The sequence below is a fragment of the Gouania willdenowi genome, unplaced genomic scaffold, assembly GCF_900634775.1.
Source record: "Gouania willdenowi unplaced genomic scaffold, fGouWil2.1 scaffold_235_arrow_ctg1, whole genome shotgun sequence".
NCBI classification, from domain to species: domain Eukaryota; kingdom Metazoa; phylum Chordata; class Actinopteri; order Blenniiformes; family Gobiesocidae; genus Gouania; species Gouania willdenowi.
Window position 1 is genome coordinate 34520 of NW_021144991.1, and position 15831 is coordinate 50350.

General features: G+C 39.9%; 1 protein-coding gene and 1 long non-coding RNA gene across 2 annotated transcripts; one reads left to right on the forward strand and one right to left on the reverse strand.

The window, feature by feature from the left end:
* Nucleotides 1–1201: 1201 nt before the first annotated feature.
* LOC114459040 (uncharacterized) lies at nucleotides 1202–1955 on the forward strand. The gene is made up of 3 exons (XR_003673197.1): nucleotides 1202–1285; nucleotides 1370–1816; nucleotides 1904–1955. It is a non-coding gene; the product is annotated as an uncharacterized LOC114459040 (long non-coding RNA).
* A 3656-nt stretch (nucleotides 1956–5611) lies between these two features.
* Nucleotides 5612–7877, reverse strand: LOC114459039 (protein NLRC3-like). Its single transcript, XM_028441416.1, has 2 exons — nucleotides 7839–7877; nucleotides 5612–7639 (listed from the first exon to the last, which is right to left on the reverse strand). Exons 1-2 carry the CDS (start codon nucleotides 7873–7875, stop codon nucleotides 5769–5771), a joined length of 1908 nt encoding a protein of 635 aa, XP_028297217.1. The 5' UTR covers nucleotides 7876–7877; the 3' UTR covers nucleotides 5612–5768.
* Between the last annotated feature and the right edge of the window lie 7954 nt (nucleotides 7878–15831).

Here is a 15831-nt window from a genome sequence, read left to right on the forward strand (position 1 = left end):
TGTCTGCTGGTTTCTTAATGGTTTTCTGGTGTATGTTAACATGAAACACATCAGTTTAAAAATCATTAAATCAAAACTATATGTTCAATTCCCATAAGGTTTTATAGATAACGCTAATAATTCGGTAAATTGTCTCATGTTTAATTAAAAAATGAATACATTAATGAAATAAGATAAAATACAAATTATTGAACAAACTAAAAAACTTAAATTGTAATATCAAATTAGGAAAATAAACTAAAGTAGTATAGCGGGTGTCTTCTTTTAATGTGATGGCAGTATGAATTATAAACCAGGTAATCCTCCGTGCACCCGTCGATACCGCATAGCATCCAAAAGTCCGGACTGCGGCTGTGCAGTCTGTTGATATGGCTCAGTCAATGCATGTTTCCCAAAGCTAGTTAAGTACATTCTTAGCTAATGGGGGGGGGTATAATATTGACACACATGTTTGAAGTATGATTGGCTCTTAATGCGACTGTATGTCACATATTATTATCTTAACATTTTTTATGTAAAGGAAAAAGTGTTCTTGACCAAAATTTAACAAAGTAGTGATTATATGGCGACATGACATTGACTTTATGCTCCCCCCCTCTCAGTGAACTGGTATCTTCCAATGCAACGCAGATCCGTCGACGTTGGCCGCAAATTACGTAGCGCCCATTTTTCGGCGGTGAATCTAAGAAGACAGTCGTTAATTTTCAAAAATAAAAAATATATCGATGTCTTTCTAGTTTGGTGTTTGCTGGACATCTTGAAGATCCAACATGGATGAAGATGGGGTGAGCGAAACATATCCAGAGATGGACAGTAAATCAGCTTCAGTATTAAAAGGTAAAATTTGTGTATTATCTTTTATAGCAACATGCTAAATGCTAACTAGCTAACACTTAGCATGTGTTGAGAGACTACTTCAACTTCTGATTGATTTGTGTTTAACCTTGAAATTTGTTACTTGTCACATTTTATTTGTGGTACTGGTATTTCTTTCTTTTTTACGGTTTTGTCAGTAATGTTAATTCAGTCAGTGTGCTACAGGTATACAGATTTTTGCTTTTTCAATCAACAGAGGTAATGCACACTTATACAGCTGATTGGAATATTTAGTTTAAACTTTAATAACTGCCATTATTATTCAAATCTTTGTTTTTTATTAGCTGCTGGTGTGAAGATGGCCATGTTGCCCAGCCTCACTAAGGAGGATTTGCGAGACCTGTTTCCTGGGTCAGAAAACTTTTTAAGAAGAAGACACATTTGGGAACTTGTTCATGTGGATATGGAGGTGAGCTGTATTTATTGTTTGTATAAATGTTTTGCCCCTAACTGTTAGAAGTGAGGCCAAATGTCTGTTGTGTTTATGTTGCAGAGTCAGAAATTGGATCGCCCCGCTCTTGACACTTCTGTTATAGACAGCCCATCTACGCCTTTGTTTTCCTCCTCCTCTGACAGCAACATCAGCTCTCCAACACCCTTCAATTCTCCAAAACCTAAACACAAAGATTGTTCTGGCGCCACTAAAAAGCTTCGGCTCATTAGTCCAGAGTATGTCATATACACTGACACAGAACTAGAACTAGCAAGAAGTGCTTACTTTGAAAAGCAGCGTGCTGGACAAGACAAAGACTACACCATGCCAAAAGACTTGCGCTGTAGACTCATTAGGAATACAGTAACAGGCATGATTGCTATGAAAAGAGCGTCCGAGGATGATTTTAAGTACCCAGGCTCCCGTGAACTGACTGCCATGGCTAAGCGTCTAGTAGAATACTACCCAATGCTGTGAGACAAGTCTACGTCCAATACACCTGAATGGGTAAGTCTCTCATTGTGTTGAGGAATTATTTTTTTAATCTGTTACCAATGGTAATAATAGTTTGTTTTTATTGTTTTGTTATTTTAGGAAATGGTGAAGAAGCAGTTGTTGAAAAGGGTTCAGAATGTGACAACTCCAACAAAGAAGCAAAGTCCAACCCCATCAAGAAAAGGACCTAGAAGCCTAAAATTCCAGAGCAGCCAGGCGACGTGCACTGAAGAGAGTGATGAACCTTTCTCCTCCCCTGCTTCAGTCTCTTCAGCTGCTTCATCAGTCGCCTCGTCGTCTTCCTCCACTGTGATCCTAGAGAAGTCAACTCCTTCTACAAGTACTTCCCAAGAGGTGGATCTCTTTAGTGCTATAGGTTAGAATTTGACTTTACTTTTACATTTACTAAATGCTTAAGTAATATTTTCATTTGTATATCATGTTGTCAACACAGTGTTATAAATAGTTGGTGTATTTCTTTTCTTTTGATATCATTTTTGTTTGTGTTCCCAGAGAGCCCACAGAGCCAAGCGAGACACTATGGCTCAGATGTTCCCTTCGCATTTAGCTCTGCCGAAGAGGTTGGGACACCCAAATGATGCTTTGATTCACATTTTGAAGGTAAGGTTAATAAATATATATATACATATACACACACAAACACACATGTGCTCGTCATATAATTAGAATATCATGAAAAAGTTCATTTATTTCTGTAATTCAACTTAAATAGTGAAACTAATATGTGATATAGACTCATTACATGCAAAGTGACATAAAGTCAAGCCTTTATTTTTTTATAATTTGGATGATTATCGCTTACAGTCCATTTTCAAAATATTCAAATTTTATGAGATTTTTAATTTGGGGTTTTTACAAGCTGAGCCATAATAATCAAAATTATAACAAATAAAGGCTATACATATCTCACTTTGCATGTAATGAGTCTATCATATATTAGTTTCACAGTTTAAGTTGAATAACGGAAGTAACTTTTTCATGATATTCTAATTATAGGACGAGCACCTGTGTATATATTAGAGTGCTGCAACCTGACCGAAGTCCGACGGGACCTGTCAGAACCCAACGGATTCGGTCGGGCTCGGAAAAATGTTTAGAACTTATTTTTGGGCTCGGGTCAGAATCGGACACGTCAGCGTGTTAAAACAAATGAAACTGGTGTAAAATTAAAATGGGCCTGTTTAGTTGACGCGATTTAGAGTTTATTTTTATGGGAAAAAGATAAATAAACTGGGCCCGCAGTACACAATATTGGCCTCCCCACACATGGCTGGAGGCCAATAGCGCATCACTGCTTTTACGCACCAAGCTCAGCAAGACCCTGAGCTCAGGCCCTGTTCCGTAGAAGTGACCAGCTTCTGTCTGACTAAAGGGAGGGAGAGCTCTTTGGAGCTCGCTGAACTCTCAGACACGAAGTAAACGTGACAGTCCGGTACTGTCTGAAATGGTTAACTCTGTGGCGGTGCAGAACGCAACATTGTAACCTCACTTCAAAGGCGTTTCTCAAACCGTACAGCGCTTTAAACACAAAATTTATCCATTTATCAAAAATAAAATATAACACGTAAGTCTGCGTTGTATGAGAGGGCAAACGTAGCTATTTTTTGCAGGTTAATTGGTTTTATGAAGCGCGCGTATCACTGAAATGTGGTGAAACTGTGTTTCAAAGTGTCTCGTTGTGCGTTCGCTTAAACGACTTATCCAAAGCGCACGGACTGAGTGAAGTTTAGACAAGTATTGAATTTACCTGCGCTACGAGGTAACAGCGGGTTTATGAGCCCCCTCATCCCCCTCACAATATAGTTCCCACATCCCTGATTTTAATTGTGTTGGACTCGGACACAAATATCTTAATGCCTATCGGGCTCGGTTTGGATTCGATCACTTATCTGTCGGACGAGGGCGATGTAGTTCCGTCTTTGTGTGTGTCACAGTTGTGAAGGAGTGTTTCTATTATCGTGTACTTTGTTCAAACTTATATATTTGGGTGAAGATTTAATTAATTGTTTGTTTTAGTCAGCAGAGGACCCCAACACTTACCTTCAATCAAGACCCTTGGTCAGCCCTGTGGTGATTGTCTGTGAGACAAACTGCATCCTGGTCATTGGAACAGTTCCTCTGCTGACTTTCCCCAAAGAAGACCTCAGTGAAAGCCTGATGTATCTTCTTGGCTGTTATTACACCTTTCACCTCACATATCCCAAGTGCATTGCTACCCTCCTGTCTGTGCTACAGACAGAGGTTTTGTTAGATGCCATCCATGAGAAGGACATGACTACTTCCTACAAAAAAGCTATGGCTGAATGGAGAAAGTTTCATGATTAAGACAGTTTAAACATCAGTTTTAGTTTAAGTAGTTCAGCAGCATTAAGTCCCTCATTTTAAAATGTGGCTCCTGTTCAATGATGTTAAACTACAGTCGTGTGGGGCTATTGGTTATTGCTCTGTTTTGTGGTCTTGACATTGTGTGATTTTTGCACAATAAAAGTGTAGAAAGATATGTCTCAAATGTTTGTTTTGTTTTTTAACTCTTATTTTAAGGTAAATTGTCTTTCATTAAATTCTGATTTTAAGCATTATTTTATTGTAAACATTATCATATTTCATATATCATATCAAGTTTTATTTACTAAGCTAATTTTTCTTATTTACAATAATAAGGTCTAAATAGGCCAAAAATAAGTGAATATTTATGATTTTAAGAAAATTGTTCTAAACATTACAACCTAAAAAAAGACAGTATTGCTTGTTTTTAGTCTAAAACTACTAATTTCAAGATTGCTGTGGGTCATATGGGGCTAGTATTATTTTCTTATTTTTGAAAATCTTACCAAGTAAAATTTTCTTGTTCTGTTGGCAGATCATTTTGCTTATTTTAAGTGTAATTTTTCTTATTTTAGCATATTTTTTTAAGTGGACTTTTTGCAGTGTACAGGTTCACAGCTGCTACACATGATGGATTTTCTTTGTTCCTTTTTCAGAGCACATGAGATCTTAATTTTTGTCAGAACATTAAGAAAATTTCAACCAAAAACTTAAAAAGTGTATCTGGAAAAAAAATGCCCTACCCTACCTTTAATTGATTGATGTGGTTAGTAACATTTAGAGCTGGAAATGCAATCATTTATTTCAGTTTTCAGCCAGTAATTTACATTTTGCTTCATCCCTAATTTTTTGACTTGATAACTTATGTCAGAGAAAAGATTAAAATGTAATTTCATAAGATATATTTATATTTCTGTATGAATACAATCCTCACTGATTGATTCCACCTCCTCTGATCTTCTCTCTCATTCCTTCATCAGCTCCTCATAGTTCTCCATCAGCCTCTCCTCACTCCTCACTACCTTCTTATCTCTGTCCTTCATCCCTCTAACCTGTCCCAGTCCTCCTCCTTTAGTGTCCCACCTCTCACACCTTCATCACATTCCTCTGATACAGCTCTCTGTCACACATGTGATGGGGATTGATGTGAACATGTGATAAGCTGCTGTGATGTGTCTCACCTCACAGTGTGCAGTATCTGAGAGAGCAGCTTCACTGCTGAGTCTCCTGGATGGTTGTAGCTCAGGTCCAGCTCTCTCACACTGGAGGAGTTGGAGCTCAAAGCTGCTGCCAGAGAAGCCCCGCCCACCTCTGTGATGACACAACCTGACAGACTGGATTCAGAAAAACATCCACAACACAGGAAACAAGTGAGGAGACGAGGAACAGGACAATGTTGATGGAACATATGATCCCACTGACCTGAGAAAGTCCAGTTTACAGTGAGGACTCTTCAGTCCTTCACACAGCAGCTTCACTCCTGAATCTTGCAGATCATTGTTACTCAGGTCCAGATGTTTCACACTGGAGGACTGAGAGCTGAGGACTGAGGACAGAGCTGCACAGCTTCTCTCTGAGAGACCACAGGAACTCAACCTGATGAAGAATCAGAGAAACCTTATAGATGTTTGTCTGTGACAGAATTAAAGACATGTTCTTCTAAAGTCACATACTCAACATTCTTGGAGGCTTTGACCACTGGGAGCAGCTTCAGAAAAGCTTCCTCTGAAGGAGAGAATCTCTTCAGGTCAAAGACATCCAGATGTTCTTGTGATGACAGTAAGATGAAGACCAGAGCTGACCACTGAGCAAGAGACAGTTTCTCTCTGGAGAGACGTCCTGATCTCATGTACCGTTGGATCTGCTCCAGCAGAGAGCAATCATTCACTTCATTCAGACAGTGGAACAGGTTGATGCTTCTCTCTGTGGACAAACTCTCACTCAGCTTCTCCTTGATGTATTTAACTGTTCTCTGATTGGTCTGTGAGTCGCTTCCTGTTTGTGTCAGCAGGCCTTTTAGGAGCCTCTGATTGGTCGGCAGTGAAAGACCCAGCAGGAAGCGGAGGAACAAGTCCAAGTGTCCGTTTGGACTCCGTAAGGCCTCGTCTACAGCACTCTGATGGAGAAGGTTTAAGTCAGGCTGACCTCCACTATAGAGAAGGTTAAGAGTTTGTTTGAATTTAAACATCAATGAGTTCTCCAGAAGATTGACTTTAGAGCTGATGAAGGTGTGATGGACATGAAGAGCAGCCAGAAACTCCTGAAGGCTCAGGTGGATGAAGGTGAACACCTTGTCCTGGTACAGGTTGCTCTCCTCTCTGAAGACCTCTGTGAACACTCCTGAGCACACTGAGGCTGCTCTGAGGTCCATGCCACACTCTGCCAGGTCACTCTCATAGAAGATCAGCTTTCCTTTCTGCAGCTGCTCAAAAGCCAGTTTTCCCAGAGACTCTATCATCTTTCTGCTCTGTGGACTCCAGTGTTGATCTGTGGCAGCTCCTCCATCAAACTTCACCATCTTGACTTTGTTCTGAAGGACCACATAGTGGCTGTAGATCTGAGTCAGAGTCCTGGGCAGCTCTCTCTCCTCTCTGCTCTTCAACATGTCCTCCAGAACTGTAGCAGTGATCCAGCAGAAGAGCGGGATGTGGCACATGATGTGGAGGCTACGACACGTCCTGATGTGGGACATGATCCTGCTGACCTGCTCCTCATCTGTGGACCTCTTCCTGAAGTACTCCTCCTTCTGAGGGTCAGTGAAACCTCTGACATCTGTCACCATGTCCACAAACTCAGGAGGGATCTGATTGGCTGCTGCAGGCCTTGTGGTTATCCAGAGGCGGGCTGATGGAAGCAGTTCTCCTCTGATGAGGTTTATCAGCAGAACCTCCACTGAGGTGGACTCTGAGACATCAGTCAGGGTCTTAGTGCTGAGGAAGTCCAGAGGGAGCCGACACTCATCCAGACCATCCAAGATGAACAAAACCAGGAAGTCCTGGAAGCTGCAGATTCCTGCTTCTTTGCTTCCAGAGAAGAAGTGATCAACAAGTCCCACCAAGCTGAAGCTCCTCCCCCTCAGCACGTTCAGCTCTCTGAAGGTCAGTGGGAATGTGTAGTGGACCTCCTGCTGTGCTTTATCTTCAGCCCAGTCCACAGTGACCTTGTGTGTTAAGAGTGTTTTCCCAATGCCAGCCACGCCCTTTGTCATCACTGTCCTGATTGGTCGAGGTCTTCCAGGAGGGGCTTTAAAGAGCTCTTCTAGTGTGATGGCTCTTTCTGCTGTGTCTGATCTCCTGGATGCTGTTTCTATCTGTATGACCTCATGTTCCTGGTTGACCTCTGCTCCCCCTCCCTCTGTGATGTAGAGCTCTGTGTAGATCTCCTTCAGGAGGGTTGGACTTCCTGCTTCAGCCACACCCTCAGACACACACTGGAACTTCTTCTTCAGCTTGGACTTCAGCTCACGTTTGTATTGAGGAGCCTTTGTTCCTGAGTGAAGACAAACCTAATGTTAGAATGGAGAGGTCAGAGCAGGTTTGAACATTGGAGATCAAAGTGTGTGATGTTCTCAGTCTGGATGGTTCCTCAGATTAAATGTGACTGATTGAATCATGCATTGAAAAAGAAAAGCCAGCTTTGTGTCCTTCATGTGATGTTCCTCACAGTGAAGATGTTCACATGCTCTTACTGCTCTGCAGACGCTCAGCCAGCTCCTCCTGCTTCATCCTCTTCAGGAAATACAGTGTGATGTTCAGAAAGGCGTCCCTGCTCCTCCTCTGCTCCTCATCTTCACCCTCCATCTGACTCTCTGAGCACTCTGGATCATCTCCATCCACAATCTTCTGCATGTGTTTGAGTTCAGCCTTAACAAAGCTGATGATGTTGTCCTCCAGCAGCTGGAACACAAACACATTAAAGGTGATGAGTGTGTGTGTGTGTGTGTGTGTGTGTGTGTGTGTGTGTGTGTGTGTGTGTGTGTACAGTGGTTTGATCACAGACTGACACAGGTTTAGTGTCTTTGTAGACGTACACACCGTAAAGATGGAGTCAGGCTCAGCTCCAGAGGAACCATCCACACCCTCCAAGCTGCTGTGGAGAAGACACAGACACTCAGACATGCTGAGGAGCAGCTGGAGGAAAGCACAGGAAGCTCTGCTAACATCATGTGAACATCAGTAACAGTGGGTGATGTCCTGAAGAGCCTCAGTGCAGTGAGTGTGGAGCAGCCTTTGGAGCTCAGCTCACGTGTGGAACATCTCAGCATGTTTCCACTGAACAGGAGAACAAGTCTGTTGGGCTGAGGCTTTATTTGGCTTCAATCCTTCACAAAACTGAAGATCACACACTGTCTAAGACTCACCTACACACTGGAGACCATTCCTACAAAGCCTTTTCCCTTTCACCTTCCACTGTTTGCTGAGATTTACATCAACATCACTTCAAATAACAAACATAGTCAATCAAAAGTGCTGAGTCATGTTTACTGGTGCTTTATCAGTGTGGAAAAACCTGGACTTCTAAAGGACACACAGCTGGGTGCAGGTTCAGGTCCACTTAGTCTGGGCTTGTTGTGTACTTAAGCCAGTCTGGTGACAAGTGTGAAGCTTTGATAAAATGCTTGTGGCTGTGGACAGAGGGAAGGAGTGAGTGGTAATACCTAAAACAGGTATTTGGATCAACGTGTCTAAGGTTAAGCCCAGTACAAGTTTTATCTCACAGTCCATGGCTAATGCATTGTAGACCAGTGTATGTGCAAAAACCACTACTGCAAACCCTAAAATGCAGCCAGGCCAGCAGAAAGAGCGGGGGCCAAGGAGCCCCAGGCCACCCCCCCATGGCCAAGCAGCCCCCTAAACACCCCAAGAAATAGAATAGAAGCAGCACCGCCACCAGCCCGCCCAAGGACGATGACCACATCCCCAGCTGCCTGAGGCAATAGAATTTTTAGAATATTTTATTTATTTACAGTAGTATTTGTAAAATTCTGTTTACAATATTTTGTGGGAAAAAGTTATATTCCCATGACAAATAAAAATGTTTGGAAGAGTATTTTGTTGTTTTGTCATTAATAGTAATTTATATGAAATTAAGATCTACTGAAGTTGAATTAAATGAAATATAATTACCAAGTTATAGTTATAGAGTAAAAATATCATTGTTTTTAAGCAGAACTATACTGATAACCTGATAAACCATTTCTTGGTAACTTTAACCCACCAACATGAGTAGTTTTTACCATTGTTTGGTCACATGCTGGGACTCTAACACACCCTCATTACTTCACTGCAGAAATTATGTAGAACTAGTCACACACACACACGCACATGTAACCTATCTCAGCTGTGTCTATGTTCCTCTACATGTTCTCATTAGAACTCTCTCAACGTGTCTCGTTGATGGTAAGGAGCGTCAGACCAGCTGAGTCATCTTTTACACATAGATGGAACAAGTAATGACTCAGCTATGCTCAGGAGCGCTTGTCACGCACACAGATGTTTCTGTTTTCCATGCACTGATAAGAGCAAAGTCACTGCAACTGACAGAGCGGCCACATCAAAGGGGCAAAAAATCACTTTATAATGGTTTTGCTACAGTTATATACATTCCTTTAGCCTCATTCAAAGGGTCGAAGTTGAAAAACTTTTGTTTCCTCCCTCCCTTGTTATTCTACATTTTATAAAAAGTCAGCTCCAAATGGGACAGTTGGATTTTTCTTGCGTTGTATATATAACTCAGTATATAGATAATAGATAATCCAGTATATAGATAATCCAGTATATCTATCTAGTATATATATAATCCGAAATGCAGTGTGAGCTCACCCCAGCGATATTTGCCAACAGAAAATGATTTTTTATAAAATCATTGACCAAATTTTAGCGTCAGATGCTTTGTTTATTAGTTGAATCCACAAATAAGGCCTTGATAATGAAACCTTGACCTGTTCTTTAGCGGCACTATCAGGACAAACCTTCACACTAAAATACATTTTCAAATTATCAATGTAATTTTTCTGTGTATATTCTGTGTTATTAGTTAATTTTTTTTAATTTTTTGTTGTAATCTTGTATGTTTTTCAATTATTTGGTGGTGATCTTGCTTTTTTGAATGAAGTGTGTGCATTTGATATTTTGTGGTTTTTTTAATTTTATTTTGTGTATTTTTCTGGTCATATTGTGTGTTTTTGGAGAGTCAATTTGTGTATTTTGTTGTTTACTATATTTTTCTGGTCATATTGTGTGTTTTTGGAGAGTCAATTTGTGTATTTTGTTGTTTACTATATTTTTCTGTCATTTAGTGTATTTTTGTAGTTGTCTTGTGTGTTTTTGGAGTTATTTGTGTGTATTGTTCATGTAGTTTTGTGTATTTGCCTTGTCGTGTTGTGATATGACCTTTGACCTTCACTGCAGCGCCACCATCAAAGGTTTTACAGTTAGTGGATCTAGAAAATCTTTCATCTAATTTTTTTCTAATGTGTAGTGAACATTCATGACCCACACAATGTACCATAGTGATTGATGTTGGTGACCACACCCCCTCTGTCATAGTCATATTTATTTACTTATTTATATCTCTTTGTTGTAACATATATTATGATAATAATAATAAACTCAAAGCATGAACAGAAATCATTAATCATTCACACCAGTCATACAAGTGGTGGTAAGCTACATTGTAGCCATAGATGCCCTGGGGCAGACTGACAGAAGTGTGGCTGCCCTTTGGCGCCTACGGCCCCTCTGACCACCACCAACATTCATACACAGTTCATACACATTCCTATGGAGTTATTCACTATAAAGTTTCACTCCTCTTTTAACAGAGTTTTTATTTATTTATTTTTTACTTTATGGTTTTATTGTTTTTGTGGTTGTTTTTTGTGTGTGAGGGGTTTCACATGTTTGAAAATGAAAAAATGAAATATCAGTTTTACTTTACAATGTCATGTATCATCTCTGCCTCTGTCGGTGTGGAGATGTAAAGTCACACACACACACGTTTTACACCAATGTGTGTAATATGTGTTCATCACAATGAATAAATATCATCATGATCATCTTATGTTTAATCTATTGTATCAAATTAAGAAAAGTCGTGAAATATCAAGCAAAAAAAAGGCCAATGGACCATCAGGAAGACAACCAGCAACCTTCTTTATGTGGACTCACTGTGGGTCAGTAGATGGACCACCTTTGAAGTTAATGGGTTTTTCCATGGACTGGTCACTTCTAAAGGACACACAGCTGGGTCCAGGTACATGTTCAGGTCCAGGTACATGTTCAGGTCCAGGTGTGAGCTTCTTCCTGGTCCTTGAACACACACACACACTGATGCTAACGCTAAATGCTACACACTGTGATGCTAACGCTACATGCTACACACTGTGATTGTTAATGCTAAATGCTACACAGTGTAATGCTAACGCTAAATGCTACACAGTGTGATGCTAACGCTAAATGCTACACAGTGTGATGCTAACGATAAATGCTACACAGTGTATTTCTAACGCTAAATGCTACAAACTTCCAGTCACACATCAGTTACGCTTTTTTAAAATGTAATTTTACATTTTAAATTGCACTAAACCATTTTGAAGAGCTGATTTATGTTTATTGTTAATGTCTTTCCACCAAGCTTTTTTCACAATTTTAGCTCCTTTATTACTTGACCAAGATAGATGAACTATTGGTTACAGATTATTGTACTGGTGTGGAGTTAACAAGACACGTTTTACACCAATGTGTGCAATATGTGTTCAACACAATGAGAAAATATCATCATGATCATCTTATGTTTAATCAATTGTATCCATCAAATTAAGAAAAGTTATGAAATATGAAGCAAAAATGAGGCCCCTGGACCATCAGGAAGACAACCAGCAACCTTCTTTATGTGGACTCACTGTGGGTCAGTAGATGGACCTCCTTTGAAGTTAATGGGTTTGTCCATGGACTGGTCACTTCTAAAGGACACACAGCTGGGTCCAGGTTCAGGTCCAGGTGTGAGCTGCTTCCTGGTCCTTGAACACACACACACACACACACACACACACACACACACACACACACACACACACACACACACACACACACACACACACACACACACACACACACACACACACACACACAGTGTAACACTGATGTACAGAGGTGTGAGTGCTGAGCTCTGACGTGGTCTCACCTCTGATCTTCAGCCTGGATCTCATGTTGTTCCTTCACCATGTCCTGATCCATCTCCACGTCATGAGATGATGAACTGAAAATATGAGTGTGAGACAGACAGCGCTACCTGAGTATCATGTGTTACGGCTGAATTTACGGTTGACCTTATTTGAAGACATGATTTATTGCTCTGGTTGAATGATGGAATCCAGGAGAAGCATTGATGATTTTATATAAAAAATGTTTATTCTAAACTAAGAAAAAAGGTACAAGATGGAACAAAGTGAAACAAAATTAGCGTCCGTCCAGGCGGACGTCCGAAGGAAGTGCTGCGCCCCGCTCCAACAGTTTCAAAGCTTAAGCTTTTTATACAGATAAGAAAAGGTCCCAACAGTGAGAGACAAAAGGGAGGGAGTCAGATGCCCATAGTGGAAATGTTGGAGGATGATGAAGATGTTATGAGAAGGTTTGGCTCCAGTCTTTATCTGTCTTGATAAGTGTGTACGTCAGTGTATGTCTGCATGTGAGCAGAGATTCTGGCCTTGGCAGAGACTGTGCTGCACTGAGAATAATACGATCTGTACTGTTTAATCATGATTCAGCTGTTCGAAAGTGTAAAGAGTAATGGAGTCTTCATGTATTAAAACATGACAAATTGTACACATGAACATACATTTGACGATATGATGATGAATATAATAATTGACCATAACACATGGTAAAGAGTGAAAACTGGAGCTCTGAAGTTTAACAGCACACTGGCCGGATGAGAGTTAGTGCTACACACTGTGATGCTAACGCTAAATGCTACACGCTGTGATGCTAACGGCAAATGCTACAAACTTCCAGTCACACATCAGTTGCGCTTTTTTAAAATGTAATTTTACATTTTAAATTGCACTAAACCATTTTGAAGAGCTGATTTATGTTTATTGTTAATGTCTTTCCACCAAGCTTTTTTCACAATTTTAGCTCCTTTATTATTACATTTTTATTTAAATTTACATTTTTGATTACACTGAACCAGTGGTATTAGGAGTCAGATTGTATATTCTTTATTTACTAAGCTAGATAAGCTGTTTTTCACTAAACCATTTTAAAGAGGAGATTTTTGTTTATTTTTAATGTCTACCAACCAAGTTGTTTTTTTCCTTCATTATTTAATTTTATATTGTTAATTGCGCTGACTGAACCAGTTACATTTTCTATGTTTTACATCTTACTTGACCATGGTTACAGATTATTGTACTGGTGTGGAGTTAATGAATTTACCTATAACTCAGTATATTTATCTGTTTATTAAAAAAGTAAAAACAAAAAAAAAACCTAATAATTCATTTATGTATCGGATCAGTATCGGCCAATAGGAAACACCAGATATTGGTATCGGAGGTGAAAAAGCTGATTGGTGCATCCGTAGTAATAATAACAGCGTAATGTCAACCTTTGTGTATAAAACTTCAAGTAAAGTGTGACCTCATTTTCTCCTGTGGGCCAAATCGGATGCTCTGAAGGGCCAGATTTGGCCCCCGGGCCTTGAGTTTGACACATATGATGTAGAGTTTTGTGGGTGGGGGGTAGAGCAGTGGCTCCTTATTGATACTAGTGAACCCCTCAGTTTGTTTGAGATTTAGCAGCACTGCATTATTTACAAACGACATGATTCTTGTCAAATTTACCATCTTTCTACGTCTGATTTAAAGTATTTAGGTGCGTTATAAATCTTATCTATAGCTGCTGCTCTAGCTGACCTCCATGTTGTTGTAACTTTGTTGCGGTACCAACGTGCTTCCCGGCTTCAGTCCGTGTTCAAAACAAAACACGAAGTACGTGGTGCATTCAATGTGCCTCGGAAAAGCAACCTAGATTGAAAAACAACATAAAAAAACTGACCCTGAAAACAGGAACAAGTGGGTCAGAAAATGGATGGATGAAAAAATGGATGCAAACATGGATTTTACTGATGCAGGCACGCAGTGACGACGCATCTCAATTTCACTCAATTTTTCAATTGTACCGATGCACACTGAATGGATCAATACACTCGCATCGTGCACGTTTGATTCATATGGATTCATCTCCACATACTTAGTTGGTTCAGATCCTTTCACGAGGTTTAGTGTCAAGGCAAAGCCAGCTTTGTACTGACCCTCGTTACTGAAGCAGTCTGATTTAAAGTGGTTAGCACACACATACAAGCTAACACAAACCGTAGCTAGCACATTGTCATTCTGTTCTTCTGTATCTGGGACAGAATATAAACACTTATGATGATTTGTAGAACCAACATCAGAACCATTTGTGTGTCTAGCTGTGTCTAGAGTGACGACATTGAGAAACACCACTGCTATCTCACTAATGAACACATCAAACCCCACCTCGGGGATGAACACCCCCCTCTTGGATGTCTCCTATCAGTGCTCATCACGACAGGAGCTGATCTGAACAGCCTGTAGGAACACCGTTTTACCAGTGGGTGGGGCTGCAGAGACCATGCAGGAATCACTTATTTTCCTCATTCTGGGAGTTGGAAGGATCAGGGAGGACCAGTTTATAGATGGAGAGACCAGAAAAAAACCTGTTTTTCATAATATGGGACCTTTAAAGAGTTTTTTAAGGTTGTTTCTGTGAAATCGTGGTGCAGCAACAGCAGTTAGCATAGCTAGTAGCAGCACCTGTCGTGATGATGCTAATGCAGGAGAACCTGCCTCCAACAGACAGCACACAGGAGGAAAAATTGGTTGAAGAAGTTTGAAAAGGTTGAATTGGGTTAAAAAACTTGAAGAAAGTTTTAAAAAAAACTGGAAATTGGTTAAAAAAGTTGGAATTGGTGGAAAAAGCATGAAAAAGCTTGGAAAAGCTTAAAAAACTTGAACAATTTGAAAAAGTTTAAATTAGTTGAAAAAGTTTATAAAAGTGTAAAAAGTTGTAAAAAGTGTAAATTTGTTGAATGTGTTATCTCAACATGAACAGACAGCTGAACATATTGAATGTTGAAGAATGGATGAACAGCTGAAGTTCACAGTTAAAGGTTTAAAATGTTGAAAATGTGGATTAAAAATAAAAAAAGTCAAAGTAAATAGTTAAAGTTTAAAGAAAAGTTGAAAAGTTAGAAATTATTTAAAACATAGCATGCATTAAATTATTAAACAGTTTGACCCCAATTTGTTGAAATGAGTTGAAAATGCAGTAGTTAAAGCAAGAGCGAAGAATAATAATAAAAATCTATAATAAAGTTTAAGGATAGGAGAAGTAGAAGCTGTAAAGAACAATAACAAAAACAAATAGACAATAAAGTGTGTCTTAGACCAGAGGTCTCATTCTGTCGGCCCGCGGGACAATAATTTGTGGCCCGCAGGACAATGTGAAAATGTATTTTGTGTGGCCCGTGTGTTTTATACTGTATTGTAATGACATGACTCACGCCGTTATCAAAGGTTTATCAGCCTTTAATGGAAGTTGTTAAAACATTATGTACCCCTCATTCTCCGCTTACGCCCACCCTTCCCAAGCCTC